This window comes from Brassica napus, chromosome C3 (assembly GCF_020379485.1).
Source record: "Brassica napus cultivar Da-Ae chromosome C3, Da-Ae, whole genome shotgun sequence".
NCBI lineage: Eukaryota > Viridiplantae > Streptophyta > Magnoliopsida > Brassicales > Brassicaceae > Brassica > Brassica napus.
This window is the reverse complement of record NC_063446.1, coordinates 5,651,452-5,670,507: the sequence shown is the minus strand read 5'-3', so window position 1 is coordinate 5,670,507 and position 19,056 is coordinate 5,651,452. Positions and strand designations below refer to the sequence as shown.

General features: G+C 36.8%; 2 protein-coding genes, 1 non-coding gene and 1 pseudogene across 3 annotated transcripts; 3 read left to right on the top strand and 1 right to left on the bottom strand.

Moving 5' to 3' along the window:
- Positions 1-6,517: 6,517 nt before the first annotated feature.
- Positions 6,518-6,624, top strand: LOC125584756. The gene has a single exon (XR_007321665.1). It is a non-coding gene; the product is annotated as a small nucleolar RNA R71 (small nucleolar RNA).
- Positions 6,625-10,867: 4,243 nt separating this feature from the next.
- LOC106383519 (putative F-box/FBD/LRR-repeat protein At5g22670) lies at positions 10,868-13,035 on the top strand. The gene is made up of 3 exons (XM_048752158.1): positions 10,868-12,401; positions 12,488-12,628; positions 12,724-13,035. The coding sequence occupies exons 1-3, from the start codon at positions 11,421-11,423 to the stop codon at positions 13,033-13,035; spliced, it is 1,434 nt and encodes a 477-aa protein (XP_048608115.1). The 5' UTR covers positions 10,868-11,420.
- An 802-nt stretch (positions 13,036-13,837) lies between these two features.
- On the top strand, positions 13,838-15,257 carry LOC106383520 (annotated as a pseudogene).
- Positions 15,258-15,723: 466 nt separating this feature from the next.
- On the bottom strand, positions 15,724-17,327 carry LOC106386931 (histone deacetylase HDT2-like). The gene is made up of 5 exons (XM_013826752.3): positions 17,186-17,327; positions 16,908-16,978; positions 16,397-16,822; positions 16,063-16,301; positions 15,724-15,965 (listed from the first exon to the last, which is right to left on the bottom strand). Exons 1-5 carry the CDS (start codon positions 17,196-17,198, stop codon positions 15,887-15,889), a joined length of 828 nt encoding a protein of 275 aa, XP_013682206.2. The 5' UTR covers positions 17,199-17,327; the 3' UTR covers positions 15,724-15,886.
- Positions 17,328-19,056: the final 1,729 nt, after the last annotated feature.

Here is a 19,056-nt window from a genome sequence, read left to right as displayed (position 1 = left end):
CTTGAATCTTTGCTTGTCCTCAAGTAAAGAGGATTAAAATTTGGGAGCTCACTAACCCTCAGTAGACCTTACCTTGTGATTTCGCTAACCACTTAAATCAGAGACTGTCAAGGCATTCATTCCAAATCCCCACCAAGACCGCGCAAACCTTTCCATATTTCAGACCTGCAAGTCTCAGTTTCAAGTAATCAACTCTTTACATTCATTAAAAAGGGCGTGACCTTTCCACCAAAGATATCTCCATCAGGTATAACGGGCTCGGTGTTTGGGAGGCTGTTTTAGTGTTTAATTAGGTGAGGCTCAAGTGTTTGTGGGTATCAGCGATAACAAAAAATGCAAAACATTACGCAAAATCGCTGGAGAAACCGAGTATATTGATAACCACGTTTTCGAACTGCTCAAGTCTCAAATGATCAAAACCCAACAAATCTCAAACTCTAACCCCAAATTTAAACAACGCATCATCTCTGGTATACAAAATAAAAATAAAATGTCTAAACCAAATCTACTGAATGAGATATAAACATGAATTTTTTTTTTTTTCTTCCTTTTTTCTTAGAATCGACCGATTACTTGCAAATGTTTTGTGGTAATCAATCGATTCATATCTGGATCTCTTTTTTTTTTTTTTTTTTTTTTTTATATTTCAGAACGAAAACTTATACAAACCGAAATCGAATATATACACTGCGATGCAATCACACACTTACAACACCCACTTTTTCTATTTACACCTCTAGACACACAGGTCCGTGTCTAACCACCTAAATGTTCCGATCCTACCTAAGCAGTCGGATGAACCATGTCTACCCTAATCTCTCCATTGTTTTTGCACATGTATGCACATATGATCAGTGTGTAAGAATGCATGGAGATGAAATAAAAGGGTAAGGTGTAGGTGTGGTAAAGATAATCCTGAATGTGTATATGGCGTACCGTTTCCTGATGTTGATTCCTGGTCAAAAGAAATTAAATTCATTAATGGTCAAAAATAGTTGAGTCGATTACAATTCACCGAGACTTGATAAAAGATTTAAGGAGAGGTTGTTTGGTCAAGTGGTTCCTCGGTTTGTCTGCGCTAACAGTCCTGAAAAATGGCCAATATGAAATGTAATGCACAACACACAAGGAAATAGTCTAATAATCATCACAGGGTCTGATAAAAATGCGTAGAGAGTTTTTAAAACACAAGCAAATCCGATAAAATAAGAAAATGAAAGAAATAATGCAATATGGTACATAAGTAGCATCCTCCCCCAGACTTACTTCACACCGTCTCGGTGTGAAAATAATTCCAAGAGAGATTACCGATCAGGCGTTGCGGTCAGTGCGCCTCTTCGAGCGCCTCTCCAATGCTCCATCATCATCAGAGTCCTCCGCTGCCTCAGGTCCAGCAGCGGTGTCGTGAGCGCTTGAGTAGTCATCGCTATCTCCAGAAAATCATCTAAAAACACAACCAAAAATCAATTCACACAAGAAAACATAATCACAAAAGAGAAAGAAAATCAAACCATGTGGGTTGCCTCCCACTCAGCGCTTGTTTAAAGTCACGAGCCTGACTATTTTGTTGTCCTTAGGCGAGATCAGGTTCCGATAAAGGAATGTTGGTTCCTTCTTCGGGTTTTGCATCTGTGAAGTAAGGTTTTAGCCTCTGGCCATTGACTGTGAACTTCCTCCCATTCTCTTCCAAGACAACAGCTCCATAAGGTCTAACCTCTGTGATGATGAAAGGTCCGGACCAACGAGACTTAAGCTTTCCAGGAAATAGTTTGAGTCTAGAGTTGAACAGAAGGACTTTGTCTCCAGCAGCGAAGTCTCTCGGGATTATCTTTCTGTCATGCCATGCCTTAGTTCTTTCCTTGTAGATTTTGGTGTTCTCATAGGCGTTCAACCGAATCTCGTCCAGCTCGTTCAACTGAACCATCCTCCTTTCTGCTGCGGTTTTAATGTCGAAGTTCATCAACTTCGTTGCCCAAAAACCACTGTACTCCAATTCCACAGGTAGGTGACAAGACTTTCCATAGACCAGATTAAAAGGAGTGGTGCCCAAGGGAGTCTTGTAGGCGGTTCTATACGCCCATAAGGCGTCATCAAGCTTCACAGCCCAGTCTTTCCTTGTTTTGCCTACAGCCTTCTCCAAAATCCCCTTGATTTCTCGGTTCGATATTTCAACCTGCCCACTTGTCTGAGGATGATAAGGTGTAGCTACCTTATGCTTTACTCCATGTTTCTTCAGCAGTTTATCGAACGTCTTGTTGATGAAGTGAGAGCCTCCATCACTAATAACCACTCTCGGGATCCCGAATCTTGGAAAAATGACTGTCTTGAACATTTTCTTGACAACACTAGAGTCATTTGTCTTGCTGGCTACTGCTTCCACCCACTTGGAGACATAATCAACCGCAACCAAGATGTACTCATTTCCATAAGAAGATGGGAAAGGGCCCATAAAATCAATTCCCCACACATCAAAAACTTCAACTTCAAGGATGAAATTTTGGGGCATCTCATTTCTCTTACTGATGTTGCCCTTCCGCTGACATGCATCACACTTTGAGACAAACTCATGGGCGTCTCTGAAAAGTGTAGGCCACCAGTAACCAGCCTGCAGGACCTTAGAAACCGTCTTGAATGTTGCAAAATGGCCTGCGTATTCTGAACTGTGGCAGTGGAAAAGAATCCCTTGCATCTCATTCTCCAGGACACATCTCCTGAATAAACCATCTGAGCATCTCTTGTAGAGGAAGGGATCATCCCAGTAGTAGTGGTTCACATCTCTCATGAACTTTTCCTCTCATACCCCTTCAGGTTCGGTGGTTCAATTCCAGCACATAGGTAGTTTGCAAAGTCTGCAAACCATGGGAGATCATCCTGAATTTGTCTCATGACACAGCAATCAGCCTGATCCAAATACTCATCCTCCAGCAAGGTGATCACATAGACATTCTCCTCGGGTAATGTATCATCCAGTGGTGTTTCAGCTTCCACTCTCATTCGGGAAAGATGATCTGCCACTCCATTTTCTGCTCCTCTCTTGTCTCTGATCTCAATATCAAACTCCTGTAGGAGTAAGATCCACCTTAAGAGTCTCGGTTTAGCATCTTTTTTCGTCATCAGGTACTTCAAGGCTGCATGATCTGTGTGCACAATTACTTTCGAGCCCACCAAATAGGACCTGAACTTCTCGAAAGCATAAACTACTGCCAGCAACTCCTTCTCAGTGGTAGCATACTTGATTTGAGCATCATCAAGCGTTCGGCTGGCATAATAGATCACATGGAGTTTCTTGTCTTTTCTCTGCCCCAAAACAGCTCCAATCGCGTAATCACTTGCGTCACACATTATTTCAAATGGCAAGTCCCAATCTGGTGGCTGCACAATGGGAGCACTGACTAGAGACTTCTTGAGAATCTGAAACGCAGCGAGGCAGTCAGCATCAAAAACAAACTTCGCTTCTTTGCACAGCAGACGGGTGAGTGGCCTCGCTATCATAGAGAAGTCTTTGATAAACCTCCTGTAGAAACCGGCATGTCCCAGAAAACTCCGAATATCCCTCACTGTCCTGGGAGGCTGTAGGCTGGTCATAACTTCAATCTTTGCTTTGTCAACCTCGATACCCTGCTCTGATATCCTGTGACCCAAAATGATGCCATCTTTCACCATGAAATGGCACTTCTCCCAATTTAGCACCAAGTTCTTCTCCTCACATCTTTCCAGCACCTTGCACAGATTAGCAAGGCAGTCGGTAAATGAAGAACCGTAGACTGAGAAATCGTCCATAAAAACCTCCATAATGTCCTCAATAAGATCAGTAAAGATCGACATCATGCATCTCTGGAAAGTGGCAGGAGCATTGCACAATCCGAAAGGCATTCTCCTGTAGGCAAAAGTACCGTATGGGCAGGTGAATGTTGTCTTCTCTTGGTCGTCTGGATGAATGGGTATCTGAAAGAACCCGGAGTAGCCATCGAGAAAACAGTAGTAGGGGTGGTTGGCTAGTCTTTCCAGCATCTGGTCAATGAAAGGAAGTGGGAAGTGGTCCTTCCTTGTGGCTGAGTTTAGCTTCCTGTAGTCAATGCACATCCTATGCCCTGTGACTGTTCTGGTAGGAATCAGCTCAGCCTTCTCGTTTGTGATGACAGTGATGCCACCCTTCTTAGGAACCACATGAACCGGGCTCACCCAAGTGCTGTCTGAAATTGGGTAGATCACCCCTGCACTCAACAGCTTTAGAATCTCCTTTTTCACAACTTCCATCAGTTTGGGATTCAGTCTTCGCTGGTGCTCTATGGACGTCTTTGACTCATCCTCCAAGTGAATCTTGTGCATGCAAAGATCTGGAGAAATACCTGTAATATCATCCAAAGAGTACCCCAATGCTTTTCTATACTTTCGCAATTTTGAAAGAAGCAAAGCGGTCTCCACATTATTCAGGTTAGCACAAATAATAACAGGATATGTGGAATTCGGTCCCAAGAATGCATACCTCAGCCCAGCTGGGAGGGCTTTAAGTTCCACCTTTGGAGCATTCTCCTCACTCCAATCTGGTTGGGAGGATGACGGTTTGACGGTTTTATCGGTGCCTGAGTCTTCAAGGCTGACATAGGCGACATGCTTCTCAATCGGTGAGGCTGAATCCAAAATCTCAGAAAATCCAACCACTTCTTGGTTCATGAACCCGAACTCACTCTCCCTTTGGGTCAATGCGACTTGTAGAGGATCATCAGTGTGCAACTCTTCATCCATTTCCTCCACCAGTTCAGTCAATGTATCAACCCAGAAAGTCTGTCCATCAATAGTCGGATTTTTCAGCACCTTCTCCACATTGTATCTCATCGCCATGTCTCCTAGACGTAAGTCTATATGCCCATTCTGTACATCAATCATGGCTCCAGCAGTAGCTAAAAACGGTCTGCCCAAAATGAGAGGATCTTTAGGTTCCTCTTCCAGCTCCAGAACTACAAAATCGGTAAGCACATATCCCTTTCCAACACCAACAGGGATGTTCTCTAGTACACCGACTGGTCTTCGCACTGATCGGTCAGCAAGGACCAAGGAGATCCTTGTAGGTTTGTAGTTCGTCATGCCTAGCCTCTCAGAGACAGAGAAAGGCATTAGGCTCACTCCTGAACCCAGATCGCAGAGACTCTTCTCAAAAGTAAGTGATCCAATGCGGCATGGTAGAACAAATGCTCCGGGATCTTCACGCTTTTTAGGCATGACATTTTGTAGAACTGCGCTACACTCCTCATTGAGCATCAACACACCCCGCTCTAGGCTCATCTTATCGGTAAGAATCTCCTTCATGTACCTTTTAAGAGAAGGTACCATCTTCACCGCTTCAACAAATGGCAATCTCACATGTAACTCCCCAACAAGGTTCTTTAGCTTCTCGTACTCACGTTCTTTGATCTTCTGCCTTGGTCTGGATGGGTATGGAGCCTTAGGAACATAAGCAGGAGGCGCCACATACACCTCTTCAGGTTCAGAGGAATTTGGCTTTGTTGACACGGGATCGGTCGATCCAGAAGTACCGGATCGATCGATCTCCTTCCCCTTGGATCGGTCGATCTGTTCTTTAGATCGGTCGATCTCTTTCTCATTCGATCCCTCAATCGTTTTTCCACTCCTAAGTGTTACAGCATTCACAAACTCCTTTGGATTCGTCTCTGACTTCCCTGGTAGAAATCCAGGTGCTGTTCTGCTGCTGGAGGCGGTTTGAGCAACTTGCTTTTCCAAAACTTTCAAATGGGTGTTCAAAGCTTCGAACTTCCCATTAAGCTCTCCATACATGTTATCCACCTTGGTGTTTATCTCTGCAGTGCTATTCTTCTGACCTTCTAGCACCATTTGCAGCATCTTCTTAATTTCGTTATCCTGAGAAGACTGTGACGAAGAGGCATTCCCTTGATTCTGATAGTTGTTGTACTGCTGCCTTTGCTGAAATCCTGAGTTGCCCGAGTTGTTCCCCTGATATTGATTTCTGTTCTGAAATCCTTGGTTGAACACACTCTGGTTCTGATTCTGGTTCTGCCTGTTTCCTGCCTGAGGGTAGGACTGATGTTGTGGATTCTCCACATTGTTGCTCCGGTAAGACAGATTATTTTGCTGATTTTGATTCCACCCAAGGTTCTGATTGTAGCCTCTGTTGTAGTTTCCTTGACCACCAATGTAGTTCACATCAGCCTGCATATCACTTGAATCATCACCAACAGCTTCTTGTGAGGAACGATAGCCTTGCTCCTCCACAAATTTCACAGATTTCTGATCTCTCTTGAGAAGCATCTCAATCTTGGCATTCAACTCATCTATCTTCTTGGATTCATAACCAACACCCTTCTGGCTGGTATCAAACCTTGACTTGCGGTTTGCTTTGCTGGATGACAGGTTGTTCAACAAGGTGTAAGCTTCTTCAACAGTCTTGGTCATGAAATCACCATTACTTGCTGTGTCCATGGCATCTTGACTCTCTTCATGAACTCCATTATAGAAAATGTTCAGCAAGCTCACATCAGTGTAACCATGGTGAGGGCAGTCCTGTGTGTACTCCTTGAAACGCTCCCAAGCCTCATGAAAGCTTTCTGAATCAAGCTGCTGAAAGCTTCCAATTCTGCTTCTCAGATATGTGGACCTTGACTTGGTGAAGAAATGCTGTAGAAAAGCAGCTCTTGTCTCTTCCCATGTAGTAAGAGATCCTGGAGGGATGGACTTTAACCATCTGATAGCTTTATCAGCTAAGGAAAACGGGAACAACCTGCATTTCAAAGCGCCTTGAGGAACTCCATTATGTCTGCTGGTGTCACAGACTCGCTCAAAATGCTCCAAGTGATACATCGGGTCCTCAGACGGGTTTCCATGAAACGGATTTTTCTCCACCAAATTAATGAGACCAGTCTTGATCTCAAAGTCTCTTCTCTCAATGGGAGGTGGGCGAATCCCAGAACGATCGGCATAGAATGCATCTGGTGTATCATAATGTGCAAGCGTCATCCTAGGCATGCCATAGTCTCCAGCCTGTTGTCTTGCAGCTACACCAGCCTGCTGATTATCACCAGCATTGTTGCCTTCTCGTTCATCTACAGGAATTGGATTTTGCGGGTTGTCCTGAAACTGGTCTTCTTGGTGTTCAGCCATTTCAACCTCTTCAGCGGACTCAAGTCTTTTCTTTTTCACTTGTCTCTCTAGGCGGCCGAGCTCTAACTCCAAAGGTATTAAATTCGATGATCCTTTGCTTCTAGTATGAAATCCGCTCATTCACCTGAAAACACAAACAGAAAGAGAAAGACAGAAACATTAGACAAAATAAAGAAAATGCTATAGTCTTAAACTGATCATTAACTCTAGGGTGACCAAATGGTCCCCGGCAACGGCGCCAAAAACTTGATGTGTCGAGTTTTAACCCGATTATCTAACTGCAAGTGCACAGTAAAGTACGCAGTAGTAATGCGGGATCGAATCCACAGGGACCGATGATCACACGTAGAGTTGCAGACAAGTTAATAGCTACAGCGAATCAAGATATATTTTTGATGGTTCTTATTTAATTTTCTTAGGTGTCACAAAACATAAACAAGCATGTAAAAAGATGATTTAAACGATTTGGAAACTATTTTAAAAACAAACGTTGGGCATTGGGAATTCTCAGTGATTTCTTTTTAATCAAGATACAATTAATGGAAGACACAGAGATATATTAAGAACCGTCTAGAACTCAAACACGATATTAGAATTAACCTACTTCCGTAGCGCTAATTCTCTATGTTATAGAAATCTCCACACTAACTTCCGCTGAGTTTCAATTTCTAAACAAGCATTAAGAACAGGTTCAATATGTTCACAAAGCGCAATAACATCAACTTCCGAGGGTTAAGGACACTTTGCTCATCTAAAGTATTTTCGGAAGTTCAAACAATCACTTTCGGTGCATCAAACAATCTGATATCATGAACTAAGTGATCAATTCAGTTCAAGCAGTAAGAAATCCATTAGATGAAGAACCAAAACGTAATCCCTTAGTCTACACACGTTTTATTAATCAAAACATCAAGAAATCCCCTATGAGAACCCCTAAACCCAACTAGATGACTACTCACACATAACTAAGCAAGAACAACACGATTTTGATGAAGAAAACATGATAAGATTGTATTAAAACAGAGTAAAGGTTCAGAAGATCTTCTCCAAATGGTTTTGAGATGAACTCCTTTACAAATCTTCACAAATCACACAAAACAAGTACAAAACACTCAAATCTTCTCTCTAGAACTTGTAAATCTCCTCCTTGGTCGCCCCTGGTCTTTTCTGAGTCTCAAAGGTCCAGTTCCTTTCTAAATTATTGAGGGGAGTGGGTAAAAAGGAGTGAAAAGCTCGTTTGTGCGTGTGGAGCCCGTAGAGCCTTAGATCGGTCGTTCCACATATACCGGATCGGTCGATCTATTGCATGAAAGCATAAGATCGGTCGATCCACATTGACCGGATCGGTCGATCCCACGTCCTGTGCGATCAATACTTCATTCGGTCCATTGTTCGGTCTATCTTGCTTCTGAATAAATCCCGAATGCGTTCTTTTCTTTCAAGCTATCTAGTAACCTGCATATTACACTTAAGAACACCAAAACGCATCAAATAGACCAAAACATTAATTAAAACCGACCATTTAATTGCTCCAAAACGAGTTTAAAACTGCTAAAAACACGGAATATCAATGCTCTCCTTCTTGTGAAGTTGTTGTTGAAAAGTTAGAAGACACTTTTCAAGGATTGGATTTTTTACTCTGGTTTTAGAATTGATGAATGTTTGTATTTTTAAAGACCATTAAATAGAAGTTGCCTGGTAGACAGTAAAGACTCATAGCAGTCGATTTTTTGGTTCGATTCGGTTTGGTTGGAGTTTAATTATATTTCAGATTGTTGGTTTTGTGAAAAAAGAACCAGGACTGGATTTTACTATTTTTTGGCAAATTGTAAAATTGCTTCAGTCGAGATTTGGTCAGGTCTTTGATGAAAAATAATTTTAGTAAGCAAAGCTTTCTATGCCATGTCTGGAAGTGCTGCTAACTCGTCTTGATAGATTTCCAAATCTAAACTCACTCGTCTTGGTGCTGGTAGTGACTTTCACAACTCAAATACTTTGATTTTTTTTATATTCATTTATCTTGGTATGTTGTTTAATATCGGATTTTTATCATCCGGATGATAAAGCAGCGAAAATAAAATCTTCATCGATACCTCGAATGTTTGCTACCACCACTAGAGTATGTAGAGATAAAACGTTTCAACGGAGGGCCTGCTAAAATGGAAGTAGCAAGGTACTTTGTAGAGAACTCACTGGTTCTTAAAAAACTTGTTCTGGATATTAGATGCTCCTACGCAAAAAAAGGGGTTTCACATCACAGAAGAAGGGTTTTACATGTTGAGGGATCTCCTTCGTTGCCCAAGCCATATAGCATGTGTCAAATCCTACTTAAATGATCCGACTCAAGAGTAGCATGATTTTCAAGCTGGTTTGTTAGACTGCATTTGGATTTTTTTTGGTTTTGTTTTTCTTTTGTTATTGAAGTTTCTATTAGGAAGTCCTTGTGAGTTTTTTGGTCAACAGTTATGGATGATGCTTGAGAATTCTATAACTGTACAGCTTTGTTTGTCTTCTTTTAAGCCATCTCTGCACCATCATCAAGTTTAACATTTTTGATTTTCCACATATTATAGATCAAATTAAAGAATTGTACGTATTTGATATTCCTTATGCATGTTTATAAAAATTGTTTCAATATACATTTTTTTGTATCTTCAGTATATTTTTATTAACTAATAATGTTTAATTGTAAACTTCAAAAACATTAGATGCATTTATTGAATTCTTAAGTGTTTAGAACTAGATGTTCTGCCCGCACATGCGGGCATAGTATTCTCATAAACATTTATGTATTTATAACTATTAAATCAAAACCAACACAATAAATTATTAATTATGTTTTTAAAAAGATAAATCAAACATTAAACTTTATATTTATAATAAAAAATATTATTTCAGATAAAAACACAACATATTTAAGAATTATCTTATGTTTTAAAAATATATTTTATTTTTGACAATTTTATTATATTTACTTATAGTCAATGATCAAATATAACATATAAATAAAATATCATTAATATATATTCATTAGTTTTTATCAAAATATATATATGCTTATTGTTGTGTTAAATTTTAAAAATATTCACATATATTTTAGATAATATATTTGTTTGTTTGATTAGCATTTAATTATAAATTGTTTTATATCTAACTATAAATTTTATAATAAAATATTATTTTCAGATAACAAAAAAATACATCTAAGAATTATCTTATGTTTTAAAACATGTTTTTATTTTTGAAAATTTTATTATATTTATTTATAGTCAATTATCTAATATAATATATAAATATAATAGTATTAATAGAAATTTGTTTTTAATTATTTATATTTTAGATAATTCTTATTATTATTAATTTTAGTCACTTATTTATTCAGATATATTTTAAAACAACAGAATACATCTAAGAATTATCTTATGTTTTAAAACATGTTTTTATTTTTGAAACTTTTATTATATTTATTTATAGTCAATTATCTAATATAATATATAAATATAATAGTATTAATAGAAATTCGTTTTTAAGTATTTTTATTTTAGATAATTCTTATTATTATTAATTTTAGTCACTTATTTAATCAGATATATTTTAAATTCATTTTTATTTTCGACTAATTTATATAATTATTCATTAAGGGTATAAACGATATTAACCGTTCTAACTTTTAATATGAGAGTTCCGTGGCAAAAATTTACTTCGCAAATAATAGTATAGATTATAGGAGATAGATAGTTACAAAAACTATGAGGAGTGATATGTTTTGTTAATATATGTGAACATTGTAAAACATATATTATTTTGAAACACATGGAATATCATTTAAAGAATTAAATTATGTACTGTATTTTTGGTATTTAATTAATACATTCTTGATGTTATCTAAGCCCAAATAATCGGACGAAAAGAAGAGATCGATCACCTATATAAATGCTGAGATGATTTTTTGGAACCAAACAATATTTAGAAATCAGAACCCTAGAAGACGAATCTGCTGAAGCAACGAGAGATCTCCAGTGCGGTGAGACCTTTCTTGTTCAACAATCTTACTCTACACTTCTCTAAATATTTTCAGACAATTATGAAAATCCATTAAGCTATATTTCTTGTTCTCTAAGTTTCTCCTGCTTAGTTTTCTACTCTGCTCTACTTTAGAATGTATTCATGCTCACTTTATAACAATGTTGCCTATGCATACTAACTGAAGATTCAAATAGCTTTTGTGTTAACCTTTTAGTTTCGTACTGTGATGCAGATCTTGTGTCTGAACGTGAAGCAAAACAATGAGCGAGAGAGGAGTAACATCAGGTTGCAGAACCGAAGAAGACATGATAAGCTTCTTACCTGATCACTTGCTGTGTCAGATACTCTCTCATGTTCCTACAAAGACAGGTGTTATGACTAGTGTTCTGTCCACCAGATGGAGAACTGTCTGGCTTTCGACACCTCTCTTGGATTTGCACACTGATGATTTCCCTAGCTTCACCGCCTTGGCGAGCTTCATCTCCCGTTTTCTAGATGGCTCATCATGTTTACAGAAGCTCAAACTTGCTTTGGTCTCTGGGAGACCTATTGAAGATATCTCTAATGATTTTTTGAGATTCTCTTTTAACGATAAGAGAATTATTCAAGATATCTCTAATCATCCCGCTTACTTGATGACGCAGTGGATCAACAATGCAGTTACACGTAAAGTTCAACATGTAGATATCTTATATCATTGGATTGTGGACATGATGATGATGCCACTAAGCATCTACACCTGTGAGACTCTAGTATCCTTGAAACTTCATAACGTGACACTGACTGATTCTGAGTATGTTTCTCTACCTCGTCTCAAGATCATGCATTTAGTAGACAACGTTTGCGCTAATGATGCCTTTATTGGGAAGCTTATCTCATCTTGTCCGGTTCTTGAAGAATTAACTGTTGTTAGAAACAGAGATACAAAGTACGACTTTGAGGTTTTACGCGTGCGTTCCCAGTCGTTAAAGAGTCTCGTAGTTGTTCTTATTGGTAGGGAGTGGTGGCACAATGCTTGTAGGGTTGTTGTGATTGATGCTCCTGGACTCAACTATTTGAGTCTTAAAGATAACAAGTTCACAAGTTATGTAATAACCAATTTAAGTTCATCTGCCAAGGTAGACATTGATGTCAGTTTTGATGTGGACATTGATCTGGCTACAGACATAAGTGTAGTTAGAAGTTTCTTAACCATGCTCTCGAGCGTAAGGAACATGACTATAAGTCGAACAACTTTAGAGGTGGAAATGTATTTACATTATGTGTGTGTCAATGGATTTGAATTGAGCATTTTGAATGAAAAGTTTTTTTTTTAATGTGTTTGCAGAGCATATGTCTCTACTTGAAACATGAACCAATGCCTCAGTTTCCTTACTTGATCAGATTAGATGCGGTCTTGTATAACTCTGATTTGGGAAATTTGCCAAACATTCTTCAGATCTGTCCAAATCTCAAATCCCTTGTCTTGGTGATGAAACTTTACCTTTTATATTATATATGGTTTTATTCACATCTATAGATGTTATAAACTCATCTATATTTCTTCAATGGTTTTCTATGCAGGAGTTGAGTAATCTTAAGAAGGAGGAACTACTTATTCTCTCATCATCATCAGTTCCAGTATGTTTAAGATCATCCCTGGAGTACGTTGAGATAAAGACACCGATAAAAGGAGCTCTAGCTGAAATCGAACATGTGAAGTACTTCCTGGAGAATTCGGCTGTGCTCAAGAAGTTTAAGATGTGTTTGCGTAGTGGGAGAATGAACGAAGAGTCAAACATCTTGATGGAACTCTTGGGATCGAGGAGATGTTCTCCTTCTTGTGAAGTTGTTGTTCAACTTGAAGAGTTAGAAGAGACTTCTCTCAAACTATGATGAGATACTACAACCTTTTGTAACACTTGCAGTTTCAGTTTTAAGAACAATTGGATTTTTATCTGGTTTGAGAGTGGTTGAAATTTGTATTTTTCAACATCCTAAGTAGTAGTTACTTTGTAAGCCTTTCTTCCATACTCTGCATAATTGTTTAATAAATCGTTTTTTTCGTAGGTGTAAAAATCTTTAAACCTTAACCAGTAGGCTATGGTCTTTCCAGGTTATTGAAGTTTGGTGTTTTTGTGAGAGCTGTCTTTGGCCAGTAGTTATCGATGATTCTTGAGAATTCTATAACTATACAGCTTTGTTTGTATTTTCTTAAGCCATCTCTGCACCATCATCAAGTTTAACATCCTTGAATTTCCACATATTAAAGATGTACTGCACACTTCTTTAATATTATTTATATAATTAAATTATATACTGTATTTTTGACATTTTATTCTTGATGTTTATCCAATCCAACAACCCTGCGAGAAAAAAAGATTACGTAAATTAATGTAAAGAGAATTCTTCGGACCCAAACAATATATAGAAATCCAAACCCTAGAAGACGTATCTGCTGAAGCCACTATTGAACCTGAGAAGCAACGAGAGATCTCCAGTGCGGTGAGACCTTTCTTGTTCAACAATCTTACTCTAAATAATTTCAGAAAATCATGAAACCCTAAATCCATTAAGCGATATTTCTTGTTCTCTAAATTTTTCCTGCTTAGATTTTTTTGTTTTCTGCTCCAGTTTCAAGGAGATTCAAGTTCACTTTAATCTGGCAGATCTTGTGTCTGAACTTGAAGCAAAATTAATGAGCAAAAGAGGAACATCGGGTTGCAGAACCGAAGAAGACAGGATAAGCTTATTACCTGACCACTTGCTGTGTCAGATACTCTCTGATGTTCCTACAAAGACGGCTGTAGTGACTAGTGTTCTGTCCACCAGATGGAGAACTATCTGGCTTTTCGACTCCTGTCTTGGATTTGCACAATCATGATTTCCCTAACTCCTATGCCTTTGCAAGCTTCATCTCTAGGTTTCTATATTTCTCTAAGGGCTCATCATGCTTACACAAGCTCAAACTTGATTTGCGTTTTGGGAGACCTATTCAAGAGTTACGGAACCTTGAGTTCGTGAGTCGTTATCTTGATCCATCTTACTTGGTCACACAGTGGATCAACAATGCAGTTAAACTTCAACATCTAGATATACTATTCGTACATCCTCGTAGTGTGGACATGATGCCACTAAGCATCTACACCTGTGTGACTCTAGTATCCTTGAAACTCTGTAACGTGCCATTGGCTGCTTCCGAGTACGTTTCTCTACCTCGTCTCAAGATCATGCATTTAGTGGACAACGTTTACGCTAACGATGCCTTTCTTGAGAAGCTTATCTCATCTTGTCCGGTTCTTGAAGATTTAACGGTTGTTAGACACGGAGAAACAGACTACAACCTTGAGGTTTTACGAGTTCATTCTAAGTCATTGAAGAGTCTCGTAGTTGATCTAGATGGTAACTCGTTCAAGTATAGTGATGAAGACACTGGAAAAGCTGTTGTGATTGATGCTCCTAGACTTACCTATTTGAGTCTTGCAGATTATCAGTCGACAAGTTTCGTGATAAGCAAGCTAGGTTTATCTGCCAAGGTAAATGTTAATGTCAGTTTTGATATGGACTTTGACACGGATTTGATTGACCCCTCAAAGAGATGTGTAGTGGGAACATTCATCACCATGCTATCTACCGTAAGGGACATGACTTTAAGTGGAACAACTTTACAGGTGTGTGTGTGTGTGTGAATGGACTTACTAAGCATTTTGAATGTTTACTTGGATGACAAGCTATGTTTTCTTTGTGTGTGTTGCAGGTCATCTCTCTCTACTTGAAACACGAACCGCTTCCTCAGTTTCCTTACTTGATCCGGTTCCATGCGGTCTTTTATAACTCTGACTTGGGAAAGTTGCCAAACATTCTTCAGAGCTATCCAAATCTCAAGTCCCTTGTCTTGGTGATGAAACTTTACCTTTTATATTATATAGTTTTATTCAAATCATCATGACACAATTCTTGAATGATTTATATGGCAGGAACTTGAGGAGTTTAAGGTGATCTCGTCATCTTCAATTCCTGAATGTTTAAGATCATCACTGGAGTGCGTTGAGATAAGAACACCGATAAGAGGAGCTGTAGCTGAAATCGAACTAGTGAAGTACTTCCTGGAGAACTCGGCGGTGCTCAAGAAGTTTAAGATGTGTTTGCGTCGTGGGAGAATGAACGAAGAATCAAACATCTTGATGAAACTATTGAGATTAAGAAGATGCTCTCCTTCTTGTGAAGTTGTTGTTCAACTTGAAGAGTTAAAAGAAGGGAGTTGTGAAAGTATGAAAAGATACTACAACTTTTTCTAACACTTGCAGTGTCAATTTAAGAACAAGAATTGGATTTTACTCTGGTTTGAGAATAGATTATGTTTTGAGACTCAAAGCAATCAAATTTTGGTTTGATTCGAATATATATTTCAGTTTGTTGGTTTTGTGAAGAAGGAATCAGGAATGGATTTTACTCTGGTTTGGAAAAAAAAATATATTGTTTCAGTTGAGATTTGATTGGTTCATTGATTAAAAATAATATTCAATCCAAATTATGAAATTCGAAGGCAACTAATTTCATTAAGAGTAATGTTAATCAATAAAATGATAGTAGAACAGTTTCATGATTCAAAATCGTTTTCTTTTCTCAATCCAGCAATTTTCATACTGAAATTACATTTATAAAATTGCAATTTAGATAAAAATCTGAAGACAACAAAAATTAAAATAAAAACCGGTTTCTTTCCTCCAAAGCTCCCACTTCAAACTTAGGCTTTGCCCTTTCCTTTGCCTTTGCCTTTGCCCTTGTTGTTGTTAGGACCAAATTGCTTGCCAGAGTTGAATTGCCTACACACCATTCATCAAACTATCTTCATCAAATGGTTCAACCAAAAAAAAAGAATGGCTTATCACATCATTAACCTCAAAGACTGAAAAGACTCACTTCTTGTTAGAAGCACCACCGGATGATGATTGACCTCCAGATTTGGGGCTCTGGTTAGCATTCATAGGACTCTTTCCACCCTTTTTAGCTGGGTGTGGTGTAGCTGGTTTTGCTTTCTTCGCTGAGATAGGTGTTTTGGAAGCAGATTCATTCGGCCTCTTTTTGTTGGACACCTCAGGCTTCTTAGGGGTCTCTTCCTCTTCAGAATCATCCTCTGAATCATCCTCGTCAACATCCATCTACAAAATATCATCAGAATAAAGAACTGTTAACAAACTAGTTCTCCTGAATGCGAACATAAACACAAGTCATAGATGGATATAACTCTACTCACTCCTCTCTCAGAGTCTGACTCATCCTCTTCAGAATCACCCTCCTCGTCAGACTCATCATCATCATCCTCCTCGTCAGACTCAGGCTTCGCTTCCACAAGCGTGACCTTTGGTCTTGAGTCAGCCTTGACAACAACATTCGAGCCACCATTGGTAGCAACAGCTGCAGGAACTGCAGCTTCTTCCTCCTCCTCTTCTGAATCAGAGAAGTCCTCCTCTTCTTCCATCATGTTGGGGGATTTGTATCCAACAAAGTGAACACTTCCACTCTCCAAAGAGTGGGAAAGCTCGAACTCCTTTTCAAAGACAAGATCAAAGCTAATCTGAGGAATGTTGCCTTGAGAGAGTGTTCCCAACACAAGCTTCTTCTTGTCAACAGTCACATACAACAAAGCAGTTTCTCCCTTCTTCCCTTTATCAAGTGATGCCTATTACAATAAGAGACAAAAAAAAAAAACAATTAAGAAACTGCACAACTAACTAAATCATGAAACTGAATATGTAATAACAAACCTGGGAAACATGGATGAAGGTTTCAAAATCAGGCTTCACTTTAACTGACTTCCCTGCCAGAACTTCAACTCCTAATAATCACATTCAATAAAATAAAATCAACATGAGTCCAGTTCCACAGATCAATCACTACTCGTTATTAACATATAATTAACAGAACAAATAAGCTAAAGGTATGACCACATGTTGTAAATTAAAAGACAAAGCTAAAACAAACGTGGTTAAGTATGAACAGGTTGTAATTAAAAGACAAAGCTAGATGGAAAGAAGAATCATACCCCAGAATTCCATTGCTGATTATTTGAGAAAGAGAGATTGAATGAAGAGATTGCAGTGGAAGAGTTTTTTGGGGGAAATTTATAATACAGATTACAGAGAGAGGTTTAGGGTTTTTGTGTTGAGCTCATACGGCGCCGTTTCGGTTGCGTAACGCTTGATATATAATTGGAATATTGCGTAATTTTTTTTTTTTAAATCACGTTTTCGAAATTCACATTTTATATAATTATTTACATAGTTTGGTAAAAGATTCTCATAAATTAAAGATTATCTTCCTAATTAGAAGAGAATAAAAAAATATTCAATTCTTTTAATTAGTTGACTAGATCTCGATCCGCGTAACCGCCCGGATTTTTGTTTTCATTTATTTTTATATAAATATTTTGTTTTCAATTCTAAATTAATATATATTATAATATATACTAGATCTCGATCCGCGCAACCGCGCAGGTTTTTGTTTTCTTATATTTTTATATAAATATTTTGTTTTCAATTCTAAATTGGTATATATTATAATATATCTATGTCTATCAATTTTTAAAACATAATAAGTTTATTGTATATTTTTTCATTGAATAGATTGTTTCAAACTTTCACATGTATTTGTATCTTTTTATATATATATATTTTCGGAGTATTATTTCATTATTAAAATCGTAACTATATATATAAAGATTAGTTAAATATTGTTTTATTGTCATATTCAAAGATATTGTAATATTTCACAAATTTAGAAAGTTTTTAAAAAATTAAACTTTTCTATTCATAGATTTATATTATCGAGTAAATTATTAAACATTTAATTTTTGTTTAATTTTTAAAATAAACTATATTGTTTAAAATTTGTTTTCATTGGTTTAAGGTAGTAAATATTCATCATTGTTAGATAATATGTTTTTGTTATTTTAAAAAAAATCTTTATAATTTTTAAAGTTAACATAGAAAAATATTTAAATATTTAGCATATGGAGGTATAGTATTACAATATTAAATTATATATATTTAATTTATAATATCTATAAATTCAATGAATCATCTATTGTTTAAATCTAATTATTAATAGCCTAATAAAAATTTATGCTAGGCCCAAAATTTAAATGATAAGATTAGATATTAAATGTAACATGACTTTCTAAGAATAAGTCCTTCGGGTCCATTTTTTTTAAAAATCGCACATGAATGAATATTATAACTTATGTTTTAATATATAAGATGTGTCTATCAATTTTTAAAACATAATAAGTTTACAATATATTTTTTCATTGAATAGATTATTTCAAACTTTCACATGTATTTGTATCTCCTTATATATATATTTTCGGATTATTATTTCATTATTAAAATCGTAACTATATATATAAAGATTAGTAAAATATTGTTTAATTTATTGTCATATTCAAAAATATTGTAACATTTCACAAATTTAGGAAGTTTTTTAAAAAATAAAATTTTTGCTTCATAGATTTATATTATCGAGTAAATAATTAAACATTTAGTTTTTGTTTAATTTTTAAAATAAACTATGTAGTTTAAAATTTGTTTTCATTGGTTTAAGATAGTAAAAATTAATCATCGACAAATATTTAAATAATTAACATATGAAAATATACTATTACAACATTAAATTATATCTATTTAATTTATACTATATATAAATCCAATGGATCATCTATTGTTTAAATTCAATTATTGATAGCCCAATAAAAATTTCTGGTAGGTCCAAAATTTAAATGATAAGATTAGAGATTAAATGTAACATGATTTTCTAGGAATATGTCCATTAGATCCATTTTTTTTTAAATCACACATTAATCTGAGGTTGCTATTCTGTTTTGTGAAGCAAATATTTGAACGTCTTAAATCCTCTACT

What these genes read in the sequence shown, in the direction of transcription:
- LOC106383519 (XM_048752158.1), top strand. Translation starts at nt 11,421, where the DNA reads ATGAGCGAGAGAGGAGTAACATCAGGTTGCAGAACCGAAGAAGACATG. An exon ending in TAAGTCGAACAACTTTAGAG is followed by an intron (nt 12,402 to 12,487) that starts GTGGAAATGTAT and finishes ATGTGTTTGCAG; the next exon opens with AGCATATGTCTCTACTTGAA. An exon ending in ATCTCAAATCCCTTGTCTTG is followed by an intron (nt 12,629 to 12,723) that starts GTGATGAAACTT and finishes TTTTCTATGCAG; the next exon opens with GAGTTGAGTAATCTTAAGAA.
- LOC106386931 (XM_013826752.3), bottom strand. An exon ending in CCTTCATCCATGTTTCCCAG is followed by an intron (nt 16,823 to 16,907) that starts GTTTGTTATTAC and finishes TTATTGTAATAG; the next exon opens with GCATCACTTGATAAAGGGAA. An exon ending in GGTGGTGCTTCTAACAAGAA is followed by an intron (nt 15,966 to 16,062) that starts GTGAGTCTTTTC and finishes AATGGTGTGTAG; the next exon opens with GCAATTCAACTCTGGCAAGC.